The sequence below is a fragment of the Castor canadensis genome, chromosome 4, assembly GCF_047511655.1.
Source record: "Castor canadensis chromosome 4, mCasCan1.hap1v2, whole genome shotgun sequence".
In the NCBI taxonomy this organism is placed as follows: Eukaryota; Metazoa; Chordata; class Mammalia; order Rodentia; family Castoridae; genus Castor; species Castor canadensis.
The window spans coordinates 59,518,072-59,538,982 of record NC_133389.1 but is presented as its reverse complement, the minus strand read 5'-3'; the positions used below and the strand labels follow the sequence as shown (position 1 = coordinate 59,538,982).

The 20,911-nt window shown below is 42.6% G+C and overlaps 1 protein-coding gene across 28 annotated transcripts in view; it reads left to right on the top strand.

Annotated features, from left to right (window-relative positions):
- Positions 1 to 38: 38 nt before the first annotated feature.
- Epb41l3 (erythrocyte membrane protein band 4.1 like 3) overlaps positions 39 to 20,911 on the top strand; it is a 237,730-nt gene continuing 216,857 nt past the window's right edge. For 3 of the 28 annotated variants that reach the window (XM_074070268.1, XM_074070278.1, XM_074070266.1), the window contains exon 1: positions 1,899 to 18,317. In XM_074070268.1, the coding sequence (XP_073926369.1) occupies positions 18,257 to 18,317 (61 nt within the window). In that variant the 5' untranslated portion in view covers positions 1,899 to 18,256. Of the gene's footprint in view, positions 350 to 1,890; positions 18,318 to 20,911 lie in introns of those variants that run through there. The other 25 variants (XM_074070280.1, XM_074070277.1, XM_074070270.1 and 22 more) reach the window with 18 other exon arrangements.

Sequence of the window (20,911 nt, the reverse complement as noted above, 5' to 3'; positions counted from 1 at the left end):
CCAACGAGCGGACCCGGAGGGCGGGTCGGCGCCGGCAGAGCGGCGCGGGCTGTCACAGGCGCCCAACGCGCGCTGCAGGTGGCAACTTGGAGGTGCCGCCACCACCGCTGCGGGAGGATCCCGAGTCTGGCTGCCCCTTTCAGCCTCCAGGAGCCCTTTCCTGCTGCTGAGTCCGACCCTGGACCCGGGAGAATCCGAAGCAAAGAGCCGCTACGCCGAGACTTGGAAGCAGCGCTCTCTCTCTCTGCCCTAGGGCTACTTTTTTTTTTTCCCCCTCGGGAGGAGGTTTTGCCTGGGGGCTGGGAACAGGCTCCAGGAGGATCCAGAGAGGAGGGCTCCTGAGACCCAGGTGAGTGCATTTCCTTCCCATCCTTTTTGGCAGCCGGGCGCAGGCCGGGAGCGCCGGCTGGCCCCATGAGCAGGGGCTGGGGAACTAGCTCCTGCCCTTGGCTCGAGGTCGATGCGGGAGAGGGCTAGGAAGGGGAGAGGCTGGCCCGGCTGGGGGCTGCCTGCCTGGGTCCGCTTGCAATCGACAAGGTCTCTACGGCGGGCACTCGAGGCGAGGGACCTACAGAGAGGTGCTTTGAAGGGGCCCGAGGGCTTGTGCCCCAGCTTGAGCTAGGCAGTTGGAGCCGCAGCGAGAGCCGGGCGCGCAGCCCCAGCGAAGCCCCCCACTCCCCGATCCAGCGCGCCGGGCCCGGCGAGCACACGAATCTCAGTCCCTTGGAGCCCGAGGCTCTGGAGGACGTCATCCTTCTCCGCTTAGGCAACTCCTCCCCCGCCCTCTCGCCTCCACCCGCGCGCGCGGGCCGTGGAGCCTAATCGGAGATTCAGTGCCTTTGCCAGCGCGCGCAGTGGTTGCTGCTGTCACTCCCCTCCGGATCTTCGCGGGAGTTGGAGCGCCCTGGGGTCCGGCTTCCCGATCGCGGTAGCCTACTTGTTCACTGGAGGCGAGCAAGGCTGGCCAGTTCTCTGCACCGAGGGCCGGAGCAGAACGCGGGCTCTCTCTCCAGTGCTCTTTCGGTATCCATCCCCACCCCACTGCAGCTCGAACCGTTTTCCCAAAGAGCGGAATCTTGGAAGCCACATCGTGCTCGCCCTGGGAGGATTGGGGGAGCTACCTAGAAGATGTGCACCTTGGAGATGAGGCCAGAAGCTCCGCCTCCATCTCGGCATTTTGGCCCTTGGTCAGTGGTTCTGACCTCTGCTTTCCGGCTCGTAGCTTGATGGGGGAGAGAGTGCTGAAGACAGAGTGAGTGTATGCTTGCGTGTGTGCGCGTGCGTGCGTGCGTGTGTGTGTGTGCGTTCGCGTCTCCAGGAGAAGGCCCGTTCGCTCCCTCTGCTCCGGTCGTCCCTTGCAGCCAGAAGCTGCGACCTAGCAACTCAGTGCTGCTGGCACCTCTGCTCCGGCTCTGGCTCCGGATCCTCTCCACCAAGACGCGTCACAGGATGAAAATCATCTGGCCACAGACTGTGGGATGGGGGGTTGTAGTGCTGTGGGGTGGGGCATCGAGGCGAAAGAGGCTGGTTTTCAAAATCCGAGGGAGCGCCCCTAGCCGCGCATTTCATCTTCCCGCGGCACAGCTGTAAGGACCTCTGCTGCAGGCTGGCGCAGGCGGGCCGGGGCTCCCGGGAGGACGTCGTGTCCGCCCGGAAGCCGAAGTTGGGAGCTCTGAACTCCCTTTGGCAGGTCCTGCTTGGAAGCACAGGAGCTAGGGACGTGCGGGTCCCGCGCAGGGCGCGCTGCGCGGGAGGTGGGGTGGCGGGGCAGAGCTGCGGGAGGGCGCTCCTAGAGTGCGTGGAGCCTGCGCTGTGAGCGGGGGTGGGTCGGTGTGGGCGGTGGGTGGTGGGTAGGGGTGGATGCGATGGGTTTGGGGGCAACGAGTTGCTCTGGAAGTTGAGATCCGGGTCTGCACCGCGTGGTGACCGCCTCTGCGACTACCGAAGCAGCAGCCTCGCTGCGCGTTCCGCCGCTCTCTCCGCCGGCTAGAGGTGGCTTTCGCTTTTCCTTCTGCAGAAGTAAAGCCACTTCCTGGGCTCCTGCTGGCCGGCGGCCTCTTTGCCAGGAAAGCCTGGGTGTTGGCGTTGAAATCCTCCTACAAGCGAGAGGCAGCGCACAAAAGATAGGCAACCGGGAAACGCCGAAATCCTGCCCGAGCGCAGTCGCGAGAGGGCGGGGGTGAGCACCAAGGATCCCCCAGGCAAAGCAAAGCTGACTCAACCCAACCAGAGGTTCTGCTCTGGGCTCTCCTGAGGCGTCCTGGCGATAGAACACAGTTTCCCAGCCCCAGCTGGTCGACAACTACTGTAATTCTCCCTGAAGTGCATAAGATTAAGACCGGACCTGGATAGGGCTGAAAATCACGAAATGAGTGATAGCAGAACCGACTGTAAATCCCAAATCTAATTGCGGTTTAAATCTAAATTCCATTTGAATAGAAACAGACTAATCTGGTAGAGCAGGATCTGCTGGGGACCCCCATGCCTGCTGCCTGCGGAAGGTGATGTTAGTGGTGATGGGAGCGGATGCACAGATCTTCACACGCAATTTGGGGCAGTGCACGATTTCAGTGCAGGGAGGTTCTGATACGACCTTGCGGGCATAAGACTTCAGATCCCCTATTCGCCATTGGCATCTCCCAGCTCAGACGTAAAGGAGACACGGAGTTAAAAATCCTCTCTTGTGATGTTTCCAAAGAGCACTTTTAAATAGGCTCCTTGGAACAGGTTGTAACCCTTGGCAAACCTTCTTTTGTATTGAGGAGCAAAGGAATAAAACCAAGAAAACCTAAACTATAACCTTGTCTGTGACCCGTGACCTCTTAATCTGGCGAATGCAGTTGTCACCTAACTAGAATAAGTTCCTGAGGGCAGGGCTCTGTTCTTCTCACTATGTACCCAGAGTCTGGTACATAGTAGGTATACAAACGGATCAGTGATCAATGCTTCACAATCAAAAAACAAACATTGGCCTGAAAACACATCTAACAATTTCTAGTATTAATCATTACTAAAATTAGAACATTAAACTAATGGTATTAGTTGTTTGGAGGACTAGTTGTATTGTTTAGTTATATATGTTTTTAAACTTTTGGATTGGTGAAATCACTTCAAATAAGAAGGCGTGTGAGGTTTTGGCGATTTAGAACTAACAGGAAGACAGTGGATTGGTGAAAGCCTCTCTGTAACAGCCCTAGCAATTAGGATCTTACTACTTTAAGAAGTACTCTCTTCCATTTTAGACAGGGTAGTATGTAAGTATTTGATGCAAGGATGAACACAACATGGCCTCTGCCCACAGGAAGCACACATTCTAGTTGGCAGGCCCCAAAGACAGGAGCCATTAAGATTTTGGCACTATTGTATAGATAGATGAGATAGTTACCTGATCACAGCAAAGTGATCCCATGCTTTGAGTGACAGCAGCAAGGGAGACTTCATGAAGGTTGGGACTTGTGGTTTGGATTTGAAGGAGGTGGTGTCCTGGAAAGCTAAATAAACTAACAAAAAGTGCCCCACAGTTGGCCTGCAGGTTAAGTCCTTCCTTCTGGTTCCCTCCCCCAGCTGTAACACTCAGCCTCTCCTACATACCCACAGTCTCTATGACTGTTTCTTCTTTTCTCCAAACCAAAGAACTATATGTTCTTCACACTAGCCCCAGCACCACATAGCTCACTCTCCTCACTGTATGCTGAATGTTGGCATGCATTCTCTGGGAACATAAAAGAAGAAGAAAAGCTAAAACAGGACATGATTTTTGTAGAATTTAAAAGTGAGGACAGGTGGGCTGTGAATTGTTCACTTGAAAGGTCCAGGGAGTGAGATGAGTCACAGTCTACTCTGGGCAACAACTTCCTCATCTGTAAGGAGAATAATAATTTTCACTTACCACACTGCAAGAATTAATTTATGACTTCAGAGTTATGTGAGACACTTGGAAAGGAAGTGTGAAACCTAGCACAAAGGAACATAGAATTTCTGATACAGACCTGGTTTACCAAAATAGCAAAAAACAGAACTGGAAAGAAGATAAAACTGTTACAAGTACTACATTTTCTCACTCAGATGTAAAAGCTGTAAGAGTTGACTCTCATGGAAGTAGATAGTCACAGAGTGGTAGCCAGATTGGCAAGGTGAGTGGGAGGAAGGGCAGAGAAGGGCTGGTTAACAGGTGGAAAAAAAATACAGTTAGGTTGGAGGACTGGGTTCTAGTGCTGTGGAGTCAACAGCACAGTAAGGTGACTGCAGCAAACAATCTGTTATTGCATATTGCAAAATAACTAGGAGAGAGAGTTTTGAATGTTTCCAACACAAAGAAATAATTAATGTTTGAGTTGTGGCTATGTCAATAACCCTGACTTGACAATTGCATATAGTATACGTGTGTCAAAATTATTATGTACCAACTTAAAAATAAATAAATTAGTAAATAAATGAATGAAAATATGCCTTTGAATGGAAAGTTGCTAAAGAGACTAGAGATTTCAAAAGGTAATGGATCTGATCTTCATAATAAAGTTGGAGAAATCTAAGTAGCAACTATAAATAGTTTATGATTTGTTATTTTACCAAGGTGGTAAGAGATGACTGCAATACAGAAATCAGAGTAGCTACCTTGTTCTTGGATGAAAAGAAGAATAAAATTTGTTTTGGCTTAATCCTAGTTGAGTAGCATGGGAAGGTTTTATTCAGGAGGATTTGGTGTTCCGGTGGTATTACATAAAAAGCAGGGCTGAGGCATGTCCAGTGTGCATTCCAACATGACAAGAGTGTCATAGCCCAAAGCTAGTATCTTGTGGAAAGAATTCAAGACATTGAGCTAACAGGGCATTACCCTGGAATCATAGCTAATGAGAGAGTGAGCAATTAATGAGGTTAAAGCAGTGATAAGACAGGTACTAAATTTAACTTGGGACAGTTAGGAGAGATTTCTGTCAAGCAGTTAGGCCCTGGAGAAAAGATGATGAGACATCAAAGGTGTACATGGTATGCTTACATTAGAAACTCTGCAAAGTGTGGGAGGAAAACAGGGGCAAACCGGAATTGGACTCTATCATGTACTCCTGACATTAGCTCATTTTATGCATCTAAGTCCTCAGAGTTCCCATCTGTAAAACGGGCTGAAGAAGGCTTTAAGGGGAGAAATTCATAACAGAATACTTACAGCACAAACATCTAGCACCTGGCGGGTAACAGGACATGAGTTTCCAGAACTGAGAGTGTTGCCTGGGTGAGTGATTGCCACATCTGGATTTTAACTCTTCAGCCTCTATTAGAAATCTAGTCCCCCATTTCCAACTTCTAAGTGGGTATTTTACCCAGCTGTCCAAAGCCACCCCAAACTGGCGAGGTCTAAAGATTGCATTCACCAGTTTCATGCTTTTTGCCTCACCCCAGAACCACCATGTCCTAAATCATTCAAGTGAAAGAACTGGCCTTCACTTTCCACACCTCTCTCTTGTCATATTGCTCCCCAACAGAGGGACACACCACAGAGATGTCAGGGGCCAGGTAGTGAGGCCTTGCACTGCCACTCCTTTCTGTCATTCTGCCCCCAATTCAACCCCAGGCTCTTGTGCCTCCTGCTTGGGCCACTGTGATAATATCCAAGCTCACTCTCACCACCTTCCCTAACTCTTGTTTCCAGTTTAAGCCTTTTTCAGAGCAGCTTTGATCCTATCACTTCCTGCTCCAAACTTCAAGCCACTCCCATTTCCTGAAGGATGAGACCCGCCTCCCTCAGCTTTGCATTCAAAGCCCTGAGTTTGCTGCCTGTTCTGTTTTCCCCATTGCAACTCTCACCAGTGTCTACACACATCTAGGTTTTATTTCTCTGGGTTTTTTTATTCCATTTTCTCATCCATCTCACCAACTGAAATGCCCCTCCTCACTCTGTCTCCATTTTGAAATCCTACCAGTTCCTTTTTGTTTTTGTTTTTTTTTCCTTTCTTTTCTGGAAGTATTGGGGATTGAACTCAGAGTCTCACACTTGCTAGGCAAGCACTCTACTACTTGAGCCACATACCCAGTTCCTTTGCTTTTAGCTTGTTCTTTAGATAGCATCTCACACTTTTGCCCAGGGGAGCCTAAGACCTCAATCCTCCTACTTCTGCCTCCCTTGTAGCTGGGATCATAGGCATACACCACCATAACCGCCCCTACCAGCCTGTTTATGAGATAAGATCTTATTAACATTTTCCCACGCTGGACTTTTCTCTGTCTCCAGGGTAGCTGGGATTACAGGCATGCCCTACTAGTAGTTCTTTAAGGCTCAACTCAAACACTATCTTTCTTATGATGTTTTCTGTGATTGTGCTCAGGTCTCTTTGATTTTTCCTTCTGCAGCTCTTTGCCTTTCCTCTGTCATGACACTTGGCCTGTATTTATTCTTTGTGTCATTTATTGATTGAGATCTAGGACTCCATTTTACTCATCTTTGTGTTCTCCAAGATGTGGTGCTCTGAGAAAGGGTTCTGAGACTTCTCACTGGGTAAATTATTGTTCAGAGGTTATGGTAGAAGAGAAGGATGCTGCTCTAAACCTGAGTGGGGTCAGTAGAAGGAAGAAGCAAGCAGTCAGCCCTCAAGCAGGTCCTTGTATGTCAAGTAGAAATACAGATTATTAACTGGAAACTTCAGAAAACACTCTCTACTACACTTGTGTAATTGCATGGATAATTTAAGTTTTGGAAGCTGGAAGAATCTGTAAAATTAACATTCTTTATAGTAGAGATGAGGACATGGTCACATGAGCTCATCAGACTTCTCAAAAGCAGATAGAATGTGGAAAGCCACACTGATAGTGATTGGGCTGAAAGAAGAATGAGCTATGCCAGGCAAGATGCCCATAAAGTGCTGCTGGCATCCAGAAATGTGCAGAACTCTTACTTTGGAGCTGATGATATATCTGATCTTGAATCCCTTTTTTGGAAGCTTTTTATTTGACTCCTATTATGGTGCCTTGATTTACAAAGTAGGATCATGCATGTGTTCACTGGCATGTATAGTTGTTGAAGTGTTTCAGATCTAGATAAAATTCTTGATTTGTATTTTTAGGAAATGAGATTTCTTGTGATACCATTCTTTTTTTAAAAAAAGTGAAAAGATTAAGTCATATCTCATGTGCATATTAAATGTTTGAAGTTAAGTAGAGAAAAAAATGATCAGAAGACTTGTAGGTTTCCATATTCTAGCAACAAAACTGCTTCCAAACAGTCTTAAATATACAAACCTACAAGTGTAGGCTTGTGTATCTCATCAAATAGTTGGAAACAGTCCATTGCTCAGGAGAAATGAGCAAATAGGAACAATAAGACATAACCATGTACAGATGTTTTGAATGATAGGAATTAGAAAGTTTGTTATCATGTTAGAAGTATGTACTCCAATTATATACTCTTTGAGGGATTGTATGGCTGTAGGTAATCAAAGCTGTTGAGTCTATGTATCTGCATTTTGACACATGGTATTTATCAAGTGTACATAATCACAGCATCATGGAAAAGATATGGGCTATTCTCTAATGCAAATATTTGTCCACACGCGTGTGATTCCTATCAGAAGCTCATTGGCAAGTATACTAATTCTGTCTCGAACTCAGCTGCCTCATTGGCAAAGGGAACTACTAGAATTCCTTATGTCACATAGAGGATGAAAAATTAAATGGCTTCATGCTTGTGATGGCACTTTATGAGTGATAAGATGGGACATTCACAATATTTTAATCACTAGTCTGATAGTTTTTAAAAGATCAGCATTATACCATACAAATCTTTCTATCTCTACCACCAACCTCATAAGAAAAGTATAATGTGGAACATTCACACGATGAACTCAAATACAAGCAAATGTTTTATCAGTGACTTGTATTTACCTTTAAATTAAAAGAGCATTCCCCCCATACACATACTAGTCACAAGCTTTTCAGAGCTAAATAATGAGGTCAGGAGAAGGAGTGGATGAAGATCATTTTGATAAGCTACAGGTCTGATTTTAAAGCAATTACTACTGCAGACTAAAATATGTTTGCATTCTGCCTGTGTATTTCATTAATATTTAATTCTGTATGAAAATTCATATTTAACAGATCAACTTTTACCTTCAATATTCATGTTTTAAGCTTTTGGTCTTCACGGTGTTCATCTTTTAATCATTTTTAGAAATAAATTGTAGCCCTGAGTAGATTTCATGTTTTCTCCTTGCCACGTCTCAGGTTTAAAAAAAAATATCCAAAGCAAAAGGCAATTAGGGAGATAAACCTGGTAATCCCACTGCAAAACATTTCTGCATTTTAAAAAACAAATGATTATTTTGTTGAGCCATACCCCTTTATCTGTGCCATTCAATTTGGAAATGTAATGAGTATCAGAGGTATTTAACTCTGCCTGTGCTACAGTCACCCCCCACACACAAATTCATTCATATTCCTTGATCATTTCATTACCAAAATAATTAGGCAAAACTGTTGCGAGTTCATGTTTTCACATGGATAGAGCTGGTCTGTTTTTTTTTTTAAACAGCACTTTTATTTATAGTGGTTACAGGTGCACCCATGTTTCCAGGCTATACTAGTTTAATGACTAGTACGACTGCATTTGTTGGACCCTGTAACCACCTGCAGTGATGGCAATTTTAACCATTGTCAGATTTCTTCCAACTGGGTTTAGGAATTCTTGAGAACCTCTTCCCCCATGGTGAAACTGTCTGTGCCACATGCACCCTGCCATTTTAACTTATTCCTATTCTGGAATAATAAGTTAGATGTCTATAAGGACATCTAACATCGAGGAGCCCAAAGGCAGCAGTGGATGCCACTAAACTAGGGACAAGCATCACAGAAAGTTACTAGAATTGCTAGAAGATCCGGATGCAGTGGAGATTCTGGATCACTGTTTCCTATGACCCTGTGAGGTCCAGCTGGCCCATGTAAATGCTTAGACAAGTGCACCCAACTTGAACACAAAAAAATCTGGAATCCATTAAATAATCTGGGAGCAATCACGAAGGCTTTTATGCAGACTACCTGAGGAGGTTAGCTACTCTCACTTCTCACTGGGAAAAGTTAGATGGCCTAAGAAGACAGGAAGTGAGAGGGCCAGCCTGGAACTTCTGCACTGAATACTGCATCCTACACAGACCTGGAGCCAACATTTGTGCTTTCATCCTTTCTTCTCTTGACTTCCCTTCTTCTCCAGGCAACTCCTAACTTTTTCCAAATGACAAGATACTAGAATAACCAAAGCTAAAAATGTATAGATGCTATTTTTGTTTGTTTGTTTTTGAGACAGGGCCTCACACTGCAGCCCAGGCTGGCCTAGAATTTGCTATGTAGCCCAGACTTTTCTCAAACTCGTAATCTGTCTTCTTCTGCCTCCGAAGTGCTGGGGCTACACTGTCCATCACCACATGAAGCTTACAGATGTTATTTATAAAAGGTCAGACAGCTTAGATACTATTTTGTCAAAAAATGTATAATCCTGGGGAATACTATCATGACACATCACCACCTACATTGTATTTATAAAGGATGAATAATTTGTGCTATTCTTAGCTGTTTGCTTCCTTGGAAAAACATATTGTAGATTAAAATGAATTAGGTAATGCAACAGTGAGTAACACTGTTTAAGTATGCATGCAACCTAGTTGCCAAACGTTTGCAGTAAAAAGCATCATGATATTTTGTTTCATTTTGGTATTTTAAGATGTGAGTATGTGAATATACAATTTCCTACAGGTTACCCCTCATAGTGCTTTAACTGCAGCTTTGGTCTCTGGAGTACACAGTAAGAGGATACCCAGGTGTGTTTTTGGGAAAGTTAGCAGCAATGTCATTTTCCAGATATGGAGTCATCATCACTTAATTTCCCTGGATGACAGTTTATTCATCTTTATGATGGAGTTACAGCTGCTGCAGCTTTCAGAGATACAACCCTCAAGCACCATTGCAGATTAAAACCCTTTGCTTTCTAAACACAATTGCATAGCACAAACTTTGTTATTTGCACAGCTCAGCATTGTTGAAACAGTTTTGATATGAGGAAATCAACAGATCACTTTGCACGGTTCTGCTATATAAAAATTACTAAAGAATTACTTAACAACAGCAATAATAATGTTTTGATTAATAAGCATGGGCTTTTGTTCTCTGGATAATTGGTCCCATTGATGTACCTGACAAGCATTACTCTATTGTTTTTCTGAAGTAGCTCAGTGCTTTCACTGTGTATCATGTTATCTACCATCTCACGTTAGTATTTTTCTCAACTTTCACCTCTCTTCCTGGATTTGGAGGAATTAGGAGAGATTCAGAGTAATTTTTTTCAAAGCATAGCAAGAGGAATTATCTAGGTGGTTCCCATTAGAATAAACTCAAATGGTGACTAGATGGCTAAAGTGTAGCACATCTCTATACTTTCTGCTGACCTCCATTCATCATAAAGAAAGTGGTGTTTGTTTTTTCTGACTGTTAGACTAGAGACAGATAAAAGTCCTCTAGGCCCCACTGGAAGGTAGCAAGTGGCACATTCTGGCCTGACTCTGACTGTGAGCTGCTTATGTAAACTTCAAGGACCAGCTGGGCTGAGCACCAGTGGCTTTCCATGGACAGGGAGTTAACTGACTGCCTGGAAATGAGTTGATGTGAGAAAAATGGCTTGACCCATAAAATTATTAGTCAGACCAAAAGTATAATTTTAGCAAGGCTAAGGAGAGGAGTTGAGAATAGAAAATAAAACATACAAAGAAAAGGAACTATCTCCTTGCATTGGACTTCTCTGGGCTGAGAACAGTATACCAGGGACTCAGTAGAGCTCATAGCACTGAACTCAAAGAAAGTGAATGAGTCAAATAGATATGCTCTTTCTGTTTTTCTGCCCCATGGCTCCTATGCCTCAACTTAGCCCTTACTCCAATCTCCAAAATTTTGCTTAATAACCAGTAGCCAGATTTTGTGGGGATGGCTTTTTGCCTATAGTACAGAACAGGTACTTAGTAAATTCAAATTAGTGTAGCAACTTGAGTTAGCATGGCCTTTGGGATAGCAATTAGAGCACTTATTTTATTTTATTTTATTTTATTTTTTAGTGGTACTGAGGTTCGAACTCAGGACTTTGCTCTTGATAGGCGGGTGCTCTACTTGAGCCATGTCTCCAGCTCATTTTTCTTTGGTTATTTTGGAGATGAGGGCTCACTTTTTACCCAGGTGGTACCTGGACTGCTATCCTAGTTTTACACTTCCCACCACAGCTGGGATGACATGTGTATGCCACTATGCCTAGCTTTTTTCCTCTGAGATGGGGTCTTGCAAACTTTTTCCTGGCCTGGCCAGGGACCTGATCTCAGCCTCCACATAGCTGGGAGCTCAGCTATTGGTTGAGTTAGGGTCTTGTGAAGTTTTTGCCAACGTTTCCTTCTAATTGTGATTTTCCCAATCTCAGCCTCCCAAGTAGAATCGCTTTCATACTTGTAAAAAAGTTTTAGCAATTGAATTGATCAGAGTAATATTTTAAACATCTCTGTTTTTATTGGACTCCTCCCCCTGTAGTGAGCAAGAAATTTGATTACACTTTTAATGCTAAACAGGGTGTCTGTGAGTGTGTGCATTCTACAAGCACTAAAAACCCTGAGCTGTCTTCTGAACATGTTCTTTTCTTGATGATTGGATGGTTTTGTTGTTGTGGAGACAAACTGGATATTTCTGTATGGGATTGTTTGCTGGAAATTTATGATATAGTTCTCATCCATTTTTTTTGTTGACATTTTTGTTTACAAAGATGCACACTGAATTCAGGAACTTGATTTTTGGCCTTGACCTAATAAAGTATCAGTTTGAATATGATATGAGAGAGCCAGCATCAAAGACGTAGGGAAGACAAGGTCAATGACCTCTGAGTGTTTAGAAGCCTTTTATTTTCCCACTGCATTCATGTGGGGGAAAAACTTGGTTTCAGCTGCAAGTGCCCTTTGGACACCAGCTGTCAGGGTTGCTGACACATGGGCTTTCCCTTCTTATTCCATGGTCCTCTGTCTACACTTTGCATTTCCTCCATAAGGAACACATGGGCCTCATATTTTAGGGGGCCTTGCTACTTCTTTTCTGAGGATTTTTCAAAGCAGAAAACACACCATGATCAGAATGGTTTAATGGATGTCGTGCATTTTGCTTTTGAGCATAAAGATACTTCTTTTCTTTGGCCTCTGGATTTTTTAGCCTTTGGGGTAAAAAGCCTAGAGTGATAAAAGGCAGAGACCTACTTTCTGAATATAGGCTTTCCCCATTTTACAGATGAGTCACTTTTTCGAAAGTACATTTGTAAGTAGTTGTTCAGAAGTTTGAATGCTTTGCGTTAAGTGGAGATGTTAAAAATTATAGTTAAGCTTCCAAGCTAGTCCAGACAAGTATTTAGTCTTTGTTATGAGCAAATTTTGGAACTATTAGTATCATTTGTGGGACCTTGAGATAGGAAGTTAAATGGTACTTCACCTAATGGATAGCCTAAGGTGAACAAACTATACAATGATTTGCCATTTTTCTCCTGAATCCCTCATCTTTCTTCCATACCTGTATCTCCAGGCTCTTGTGTTTATTCCCTACACTGTGTCACACTTTTGTGCTTATCGTCAGGCTTTTGACTTCCCCAAATATACTCCTTGCTCCAAATTTATCACCTCTTTTTCTTAAAAGAAAGTATCATTTTTCTTAGTTCTGCTGATTAACTGAAAGGCAGAGAATCTGATTGAATTAATTATATTTGCAAAAAGGATTGATAACCTGGTAATGCTTCCATACTGTTTGCACAATAACAGAGAGAGGTCTTATAATTCAATTCAAATGCAGGTTCTCTCATTTGATATTCATTTATCAACTTTTACAAGCAAGGTACTGATATTAACCATGGGAATAAAATACAGTGCTTATCATCTTATAGAGAGAGCCAGTACATAAACACCTATTACCACAATATCAACTATGGGAAGAAAGAGTTTCAAAAGAGAACATTATGAAAATAGAAAACTGTATACATCTCAGATAAATTGATACGATAATATTGAAAAACAATTAAGTACTATGTAAAGATATGCAGATTGTACAACATAGGAATTCTTCATCTTACTAAATATGTTTGGTTAATGCTTATACATATATACCAAGAAAGGTTTTAGAAATATCCATAAGTCAGCGCTCTGTTACTATAATAAAATACTTGCAATAATCTACTTACAAGGAGAGAAGAAATGTTTTGGCTCACAGTTTTGGAGGCTTCAGTCTATGATGAGGCAGACCATTGCTGTTAGACCTGAGGTGAGGCAGCAAGCACATCGCAACAGGAATGTGTGGTAGAGCAAAACTGCTTGGCTTGTGGCCAAGAAACAAAAGATACAAGGAGGAGGTTGGGATCCCACAATCCCCCTTAAGGATACAGCCCTCAATGACCTAAAGACTTCCCACTAGGCCACAACTCTTACAGGTTCCACCAGTTCTCCATACTACCACCCTTTTGGGGTCATTTAACTTCCAAACCATAATACAACCTCAGTCTGGATGCAAGGTTCTGATACTTTGGCTGCTTCTTTTAGGATACAACCTGTCCCCTCAGTCACATACTAGCAGGCATCCGTGGAAAATTACTTTGATAAAAAATTTTGCTACCATTTACCTGTTTCTGGTTACCTTCATAGTCTCTCTTCACACTCATGTTCTGACCTTGACATGGCTGTGGATTTCTTGCTGCTTGCTGCTTTTATGAACATAAAGTATTATCTCATTATTAAAATCATAATCACACTTTCAGGTGCTATTTATTCCTGAAAACTGCATATTAAAATAATTATTTTTATCTTGCCAATACTAAAGTTATAATTCATAAATTTTTTAATCATTGTGCATTAATATTAACTTGTTAGCTTCTGCCTCTTGCTTCTTAGTGAAGGTGAAGGTGAGGTTTTTCTTTTTTTTTTTTTCCCCCTCAGAATAATGCAAGTACACAAAGACTTGAGAATGGATAAGTTGCAACAACTTCTGAGGGAGGTGGCACAAAAGAGCCAACACAGGAAGCAAACAGCAGGGAGGCCCTTTCTGAGGTTAGAAAGGGCCATCTTTTGTAGAAGTAGCCATCAGCATGGCCCCACTTCTTCCTAGTCCACAGAGACTCCCCAAAGCAGGAACCATGACCTTGGTCTGGATCCACTTGAATGTGGGAGGTATCAAGAAATAAAACTTAGCTCATCCATAAACATATTCTGCAAATTAACCAGAAAAGTGGTTTTGAAGGTCAGCATAGTCAGGCATGGTGGTTCATGCCTGTATTCCTAGCTACCTGAGAGGCAGAGATCAGGTGGATTGTGGTTTGAGGCCAGCACGGGCAAGAGGTCCACAAGACCCCATCTCAACTAATAAAAGGCTGGACAGGTAGTGATGGTTGCTTGTCATCCCAGCTACATGGGAAGGGTTGTGGTTCAGGACAGCCCAGGCAGAAATGTGAGACCATATTTTAAAAATAATGAAAGTAAAAAGGGTTGGGGACAAGAGTTGAGTGATAGAGCACCTGCCTGGCAAGCCCAAGGCCCTGAGTTGAACCCAAATACCACCAAACAAAATTTTTTTTAAAAAAGATCAGCACAATTCAGATACATACCTATTATGTAGTGGAAGTTACTGTTTCTGAAAAGAACCTTTTGATTCATTATTAAGTGCTGGAGATTTCTGAATGGAAGTGGTGGAACTGGGTGGGCGTGGTGATTCCTGCCTGCAATTCCAGCTACTCAGGAAGCAGAAGTAGCAGGATCACGATCCAAAGCTAGCCTGGGTAAAAGCTGAACATCCCATAAAATCACAGAAACAAAACCCCCCAAACTAAAAACAAAAGGAGCTGATAATTCTGCACGACTCTTAGAAACAGAGAAACTGCAGCCTGGAACACTCATGGACTGTGGACCACTCTGCCATTATTCTTAGGCAAAGCCAGAGCCTCAAACATAGGCTCTGGGTCTTCGTGGTGTCTCCTGCCGACCTCTGCAGCCTCTTCTTGGACCATTTGCCCCTCTGCTGGCAGCTTCAGTTGGCTCTCAGCGCCTCTGCATTCTTAAAGATCATCGAAGACTGCAAAGATTTTTCTTTACGCATTATCTATTGATGTTAGCTGCGTTAGGAAGTGCAGCTAAAAACTTCTTAAAAGCATTTATTTTTATTTTATTTAAAATAGCAATAATCAATCCATTCCATGTCCACATACATATTTTTATGAAGATTAACTATGTTTTCTAAAACAAAAATAAATTCAGGTAAAGAGTGGACTTGCAAATCTATATAATATCCTGCTTAACAGAAAAGTCTCACGTCTGTTTCTGCATTACTAAAGGGAGGTGAGAATCAATTACCTGCACTTCTAGAGATTCCTACTGTACACTCGTGAAAGAATGAAGGTGAAAAAACAAATAGTTTTGATCTCATGGGCTCCCTGAAAGGACCTTAGGGACCACCAGTCTCTAAACCCCACTCTAAGAACCATTGCCATAGACCCATGGCCTTTGTTTGGGTGAAAACTAGGCAAGAAGGTGATGGACAGAAGTAATAGGAAGTCAGGCTTGTATTCAGCAGCTTTTTTGTTATTATAATAAGATACCTGAGCTTAGGGAACTGTATTTCTTAAAAGAAACTCATTTATCTCACAGCTCTGCAGGACCTGTTTCTAGTGATAGCCTTGACTGTCCAAATCAGAGAGAATCTAGAGACAGAGTCCTGAGGCAGCGTTGGACATCACTTGACAAAAGACCAAAAGCACACTGTGTGGTTCAGTATTCAATCATAGGAGCCCACCTACTGCTTATCTAATCTTAATCACCTTCCAAAGACCCCACCTCTAACTGCCACAGCCAGATTAAGTTTCCACCTTAACATCTCACAATGGGGATGAAACCAACACGTGAACCCTTGGAGAACTCACTTAAATTAAATCCAAACCAGAGCAGAGTTGGGAAGTTAATTTGAGGCTACAGCATATTCTGTCTGATGTGGGCATTCCTCATTTTCTAGAGAGGCATCGAGCATTCCCATCATGAGGCAGACCACCATTTGCTCCTTACCGTAACTCTATGAGAAACCCAGGACATCTTTGGTTCTCCATGAAAAAAGACATGTAGTGGCTTGCCTGAGGTCACCCTGTAAGGACAGCTGACCCCCTAGCTCACACTCTTGCTCTTCCTTGGGAACACTGTTTCCTGTCACTGAGAGAGGTCAGCTCACTGTGAGAGAGGCCAGCACTGACTGTGGAAGCAGATACGTAAGCTTATCTCCATTGTAGTAACTCATCTATGTGCTGATGTACTCCCTTTTCTGATTTTTTAAATCAAATAAAAATAGTTAATATCTGATACAGTGCCATCTCTGTGCTTAAAGATTAAACTTCTACAATGAGAAGAAAATTCACCGTTCATTACCAAGACTAAGAGTGGGTTAACACAATCCAAAACCCAAGGTATTAAACTTTAAAAATACCAAAGGGTGTAGGAAGCCCTCATATTTGCCTGCACTTTGCAAGGTGTCCCTGCATTTAGAGGGCACAGATGCCACAGCAGAGCTCCGCTTCCCTGTGTGCTGTGAGCTGTGGACTGAGTGCTGACAACCTGCTGCGTGCCTGGGTTTGATGGCTTTTTGTCATGATTTTGTGCTCGTTGAGCAACTCTTCCCATCCTACAATCTGCCAACAGTAAAACCAAGTTTCTTGAATTAATGCTACACTGCTTTTGGTTCTATTACAACTGCATCTTTTAACATTTTACAAAGAGTGTTGACACACACTGTTTTCATTCTTTCCTCTGAAGATTGAGTCTACACAGGTAGCCAAATAATTCTAAGAACCATTTTGACAGTAGATTTTTTTAAAAATCTACTTACCATTTTAACCAGTTTTAAGTGTACAGTTCAACTGTGTTACATATATTCACAGTGTTGTCAACCAACCTCCAGGACTCTTCATCTTGCAAAACTGAGCTATACACCCTTAAACGACCAACTCCCCAGTCTCCCTTTCCCCAACCTCTGGCACCTTCCCTTTTACTTTCTGTTTCTGAGCGTTTGACCACTCGGGGTATGAGTGGACTCACATGGCACTTCTCCTTTTGTGTCTGGCTTATTTACTTATTGCAACGTCTTCAAAGTTCCTCCTTATTGAAGCACGTGTTGGGGTGAATAGTATTCTGGTGTATGTACACATCACATTTTGTTTATCTATTCAACCAGTGATAGACGCTTGGGTTGCTTCCACCTCTTGCCTGTTGTGAACAAAGCTACTATGAAATAAACACGAGTATACAAATATCTTTTCAAGATGTGCTCTGAATTCCTCTAGGTTGACAGTAGCTTTTCATGGACCTGATTAGTAGTACACGTCTGTAAGTCAGAGACCCAGACACCCAAGTAGACATGAAGAGCACAGATTTCTCTAGCATGACATTGAAAAAGCCTGGTTTTCCCAGGTGACTTCTCATGTGGAAAGCTTGTGACAGACGAGCTGTTTTACATTTACTTGAAAATATGTTTTGTGATTTTTATGCTGTGGAATTCTTGCTCTGATAGAGCAATTATGAGAACCTGTAGGATTGAAAAACAATGCACCCTAGGAATATAATGACATCTGGGCATCTGTTATAAAAAAGATAATAGTAATATTTTATTTCTTTGGCCCTTTTTTTTCTCAAGAATTCAAATTCTATTCTATGACTCTGACCTGTAGACATATAAACTGGGTTATAATTTGTATTATTTGACAGCATGTAATTAGAATCATTCCAGTCACATGTTTGTTGGAATGTGTCAATCATTTTGCTGGTTTTCTGATTATAATGCTGAGGCAGCCTAAACCTTTTTGTTGCAATGGTTCCCCACCCCTAATTCTAGTCCAGACTTGCTTTAATTATTTTTATGTCTCTATACAACTCATACAACTCTTTCCTGTTATCCTTCTGGAAACATCTATTGCATGTCCAAATGTGATTTGGGTGTAGATTCTATTTGCAACTGTTAAATGAAAATGCTAATGAGTAATCCCTTTGGATCGCTCATGAATAATCTCCCTTGTTTTTTGATAGGAACTTTCTTCGTAATCTACAATATCTTGGCAGTGAAGTGGTTTCTAGGAAGGAGAAAACTGTTATCATGCCTTTGAAGGAGTAAGTTGCCACTAGTTGTTGAACTATTTCTAAACTAATTTTCTTTTCTTTTTGTTCATGTGCCTGTCTCATTGCCTCCTGGACCATGGAACATGGATCTGCCTATCATCTGGCAAAATGTTATCCTTGGGCATTGGGACGTGGCTAATGTGGGTGAGTCCTAAAATGAATGTTTAAGCTGTTGCTTTCTGTTTTGTTTGTGGATGAAGAAAATTGCCAAGTGAAGTTCCTTGATTTCAAAATATCTTTAGCGTCTATTACCCGTGTGCATGGGCTTCACACACCTTTGGTTAGAGTTCAACCTCCTGAAGTAGAGAGGTAGGAGTCCTGAGGTATAGTAATTGCTGTACACACACTCAAATGAAAAAAAAGGCAAAACACAGTCATTGGCCAGAGTTGCTATTTAGGCCTTTCATGTTGGTTTTCTACACCCCCACACACCAATCCTACTTTTGGATTTATTCTATCTTTAGCAATAGTTTCATATGACAAAGCAATTTGAAAATATCTCCCTAGCTTGACATCGAATTTTTTAAGGCTTTTGTTCAATCATTTCTATAAGTCACACACTTCAAATCTTTATATTCATTTCCCATGTGTGGCTGATATTGATACAAATGTATTTATTTCATGATGATTTTGTAATGCCTTGTTTCCACCATAAGCCATTGGAAGTGGTAGCTTGTTTGTGTGTTTATATTAAATGAGTTCTGTGTCTGACATGACTTCCCTACAGTCAGTCCTTAGGAGATTGGGTCAAAACTCCTGGTTGCAGAACTGCTGAGTATCAAACTCCGACTTTGTTCCTCTAAACCTGAGCATTAACAGTGCATTAAACCCAGTGCCATTCTGCTTGCAGGGCCAGGACTGGAATGGAGGTTGGGGTTGCTGGTGGATTTCTTGCTATGAAATGCAGAAAGCAGGTTTTGAATGCAAAAATATGTTTCTAAATACAGTTTTTTCCTAGTTCTCAAGGATGCTGGAAGCAAGATTCCAGGAAAGGCTTTGATTGGAGTAATATGGAAGAGGCTGGCCCAATATCTTCACTACTTTTCTTTCTTCTTTTATTTGGCAGTACTGGGGTTTGAACTCAGAGTTTCATGCTTGCTAGGCAGGTGTTTTACCACTTGAGCCATATCTCCACCCCTTTTTGCTCTGGTTATTTTGGAAATAGGAGCTGGCTTTTTGTCCAGGCCAGCCTAGACCACAATTCTCCTATTTTATGCTTCCCGCTATAGCTGAGATGACAGATGCTTACTACTATGCCCAGCTTTTTCTCTGTTGAGATGAAGTCTTGAGAACTTTTTTGCTCAGCGTGTTTGGGAACCAGGATCCTCCTGATATCAGCCTCTTAAATAACTAGATTTATAGACATGAGCCACTGACACCCAGCTCTTCTCTACTTTCCTGATAGGATTTACCATGGCTGAATAAAACAAGAAACCAATAGAGGCATACCTCTGTAGTAATGTCATTGTCTTGATCATTGATTCCTCTCTCATTCTGAGTCTACCTCTTAATAAACTTCAAACTGCCATGTCACAGCCTTAGCCAGTTCAGATGGCAGGGTTTCACTTGCTGGGAGCAAACACATTTGTTGTTGCAATCTGTTATTTCTTAAATTTCTAAAATTATATTGAAGGGTGGCATGAAATTTGGCACTGATATTTGTAAGACTTTCTATTCTGGTGTAAGTAATTTGGGGATCTTTATCTCAGATGATTTAGTTGCCCATAAATATCTTTAGGAATATGTGTCATTAGAGTTTTAATCTGTGGAGCTGTGAGTACTTGATTTGACACAATTACCTCCTAATCAGCTGTTTTGCCTATTGGGTTATGTTATGATTCTTCAGTTCCGTGTCTAAAAATCTCCCTTTGGGACTCACAGTGTGAGTCCTTTGAGGTCTTTTCATCTCCCTTCTCATCACAGGAAATGACCACCAACCGGACAGACATCCAAGAATGTCATTTTCTCTTCCATTTATAACCAGAAGGCAGAGCCTACTTCCTTTGAATCCATCAAGAGCCAGGTCTTATGAATCTTCCATCTTTCTGAAGATAGCACTTGATTTGTAAGATACTCAGGAAATCCTTGGGAATTCTCAGATTCTAAAAATAGCAAAGCACGAGCAGTGGTGTTTTACTATATTATTTTTCTGCAGACTCTGTTGCAGTGCATGTGTGTTCTTGTCAGCCCCTCTCTTTCCACAGCCTCCTTCTGAGAAGCATTTGGTTTCAGAGGTTGTTCAGTTTCCTGTTTTTGTATCATGTGTAGAGAAAGGGAGAGGCTGGGGGTGCAGCATTACTGGTTTGGGCAATGAGGGATCATTTTCTTTTTTTTTCTTTTATTATTCATATGTGCATACAAGGCTTGGGTCATTTCTCCCCCCTGCCCCCACCCCCTCCCTTACTGCCCATTCCACCCCCTCCCTCTCCCCCACACCTTCTCAATACCCAGCAGAAACTATTTTGCCCTTATCTCTAATTTTGTTGTAGAGAGAGTATAAGCAATAATAGGAAGGGACAAGGGTTTTTGCTGGTTGAGATAAGGATAGCTATACAGGGAGTTGACTCACATTGATTTCCTGTGCGTGTGTGTTACCTTCTAGGTTAATTCTTTTTGATCTAACCTTTTCTCTAGTTCCTGGTCCCCTTTTCCTATTGGCCTCAGTTGCTTTTAAGGTATCTGCTTTAGTTTCTCTGCGGATCATTTTCTTTAAGAAACAGTTAGTGGATTCGTCACCC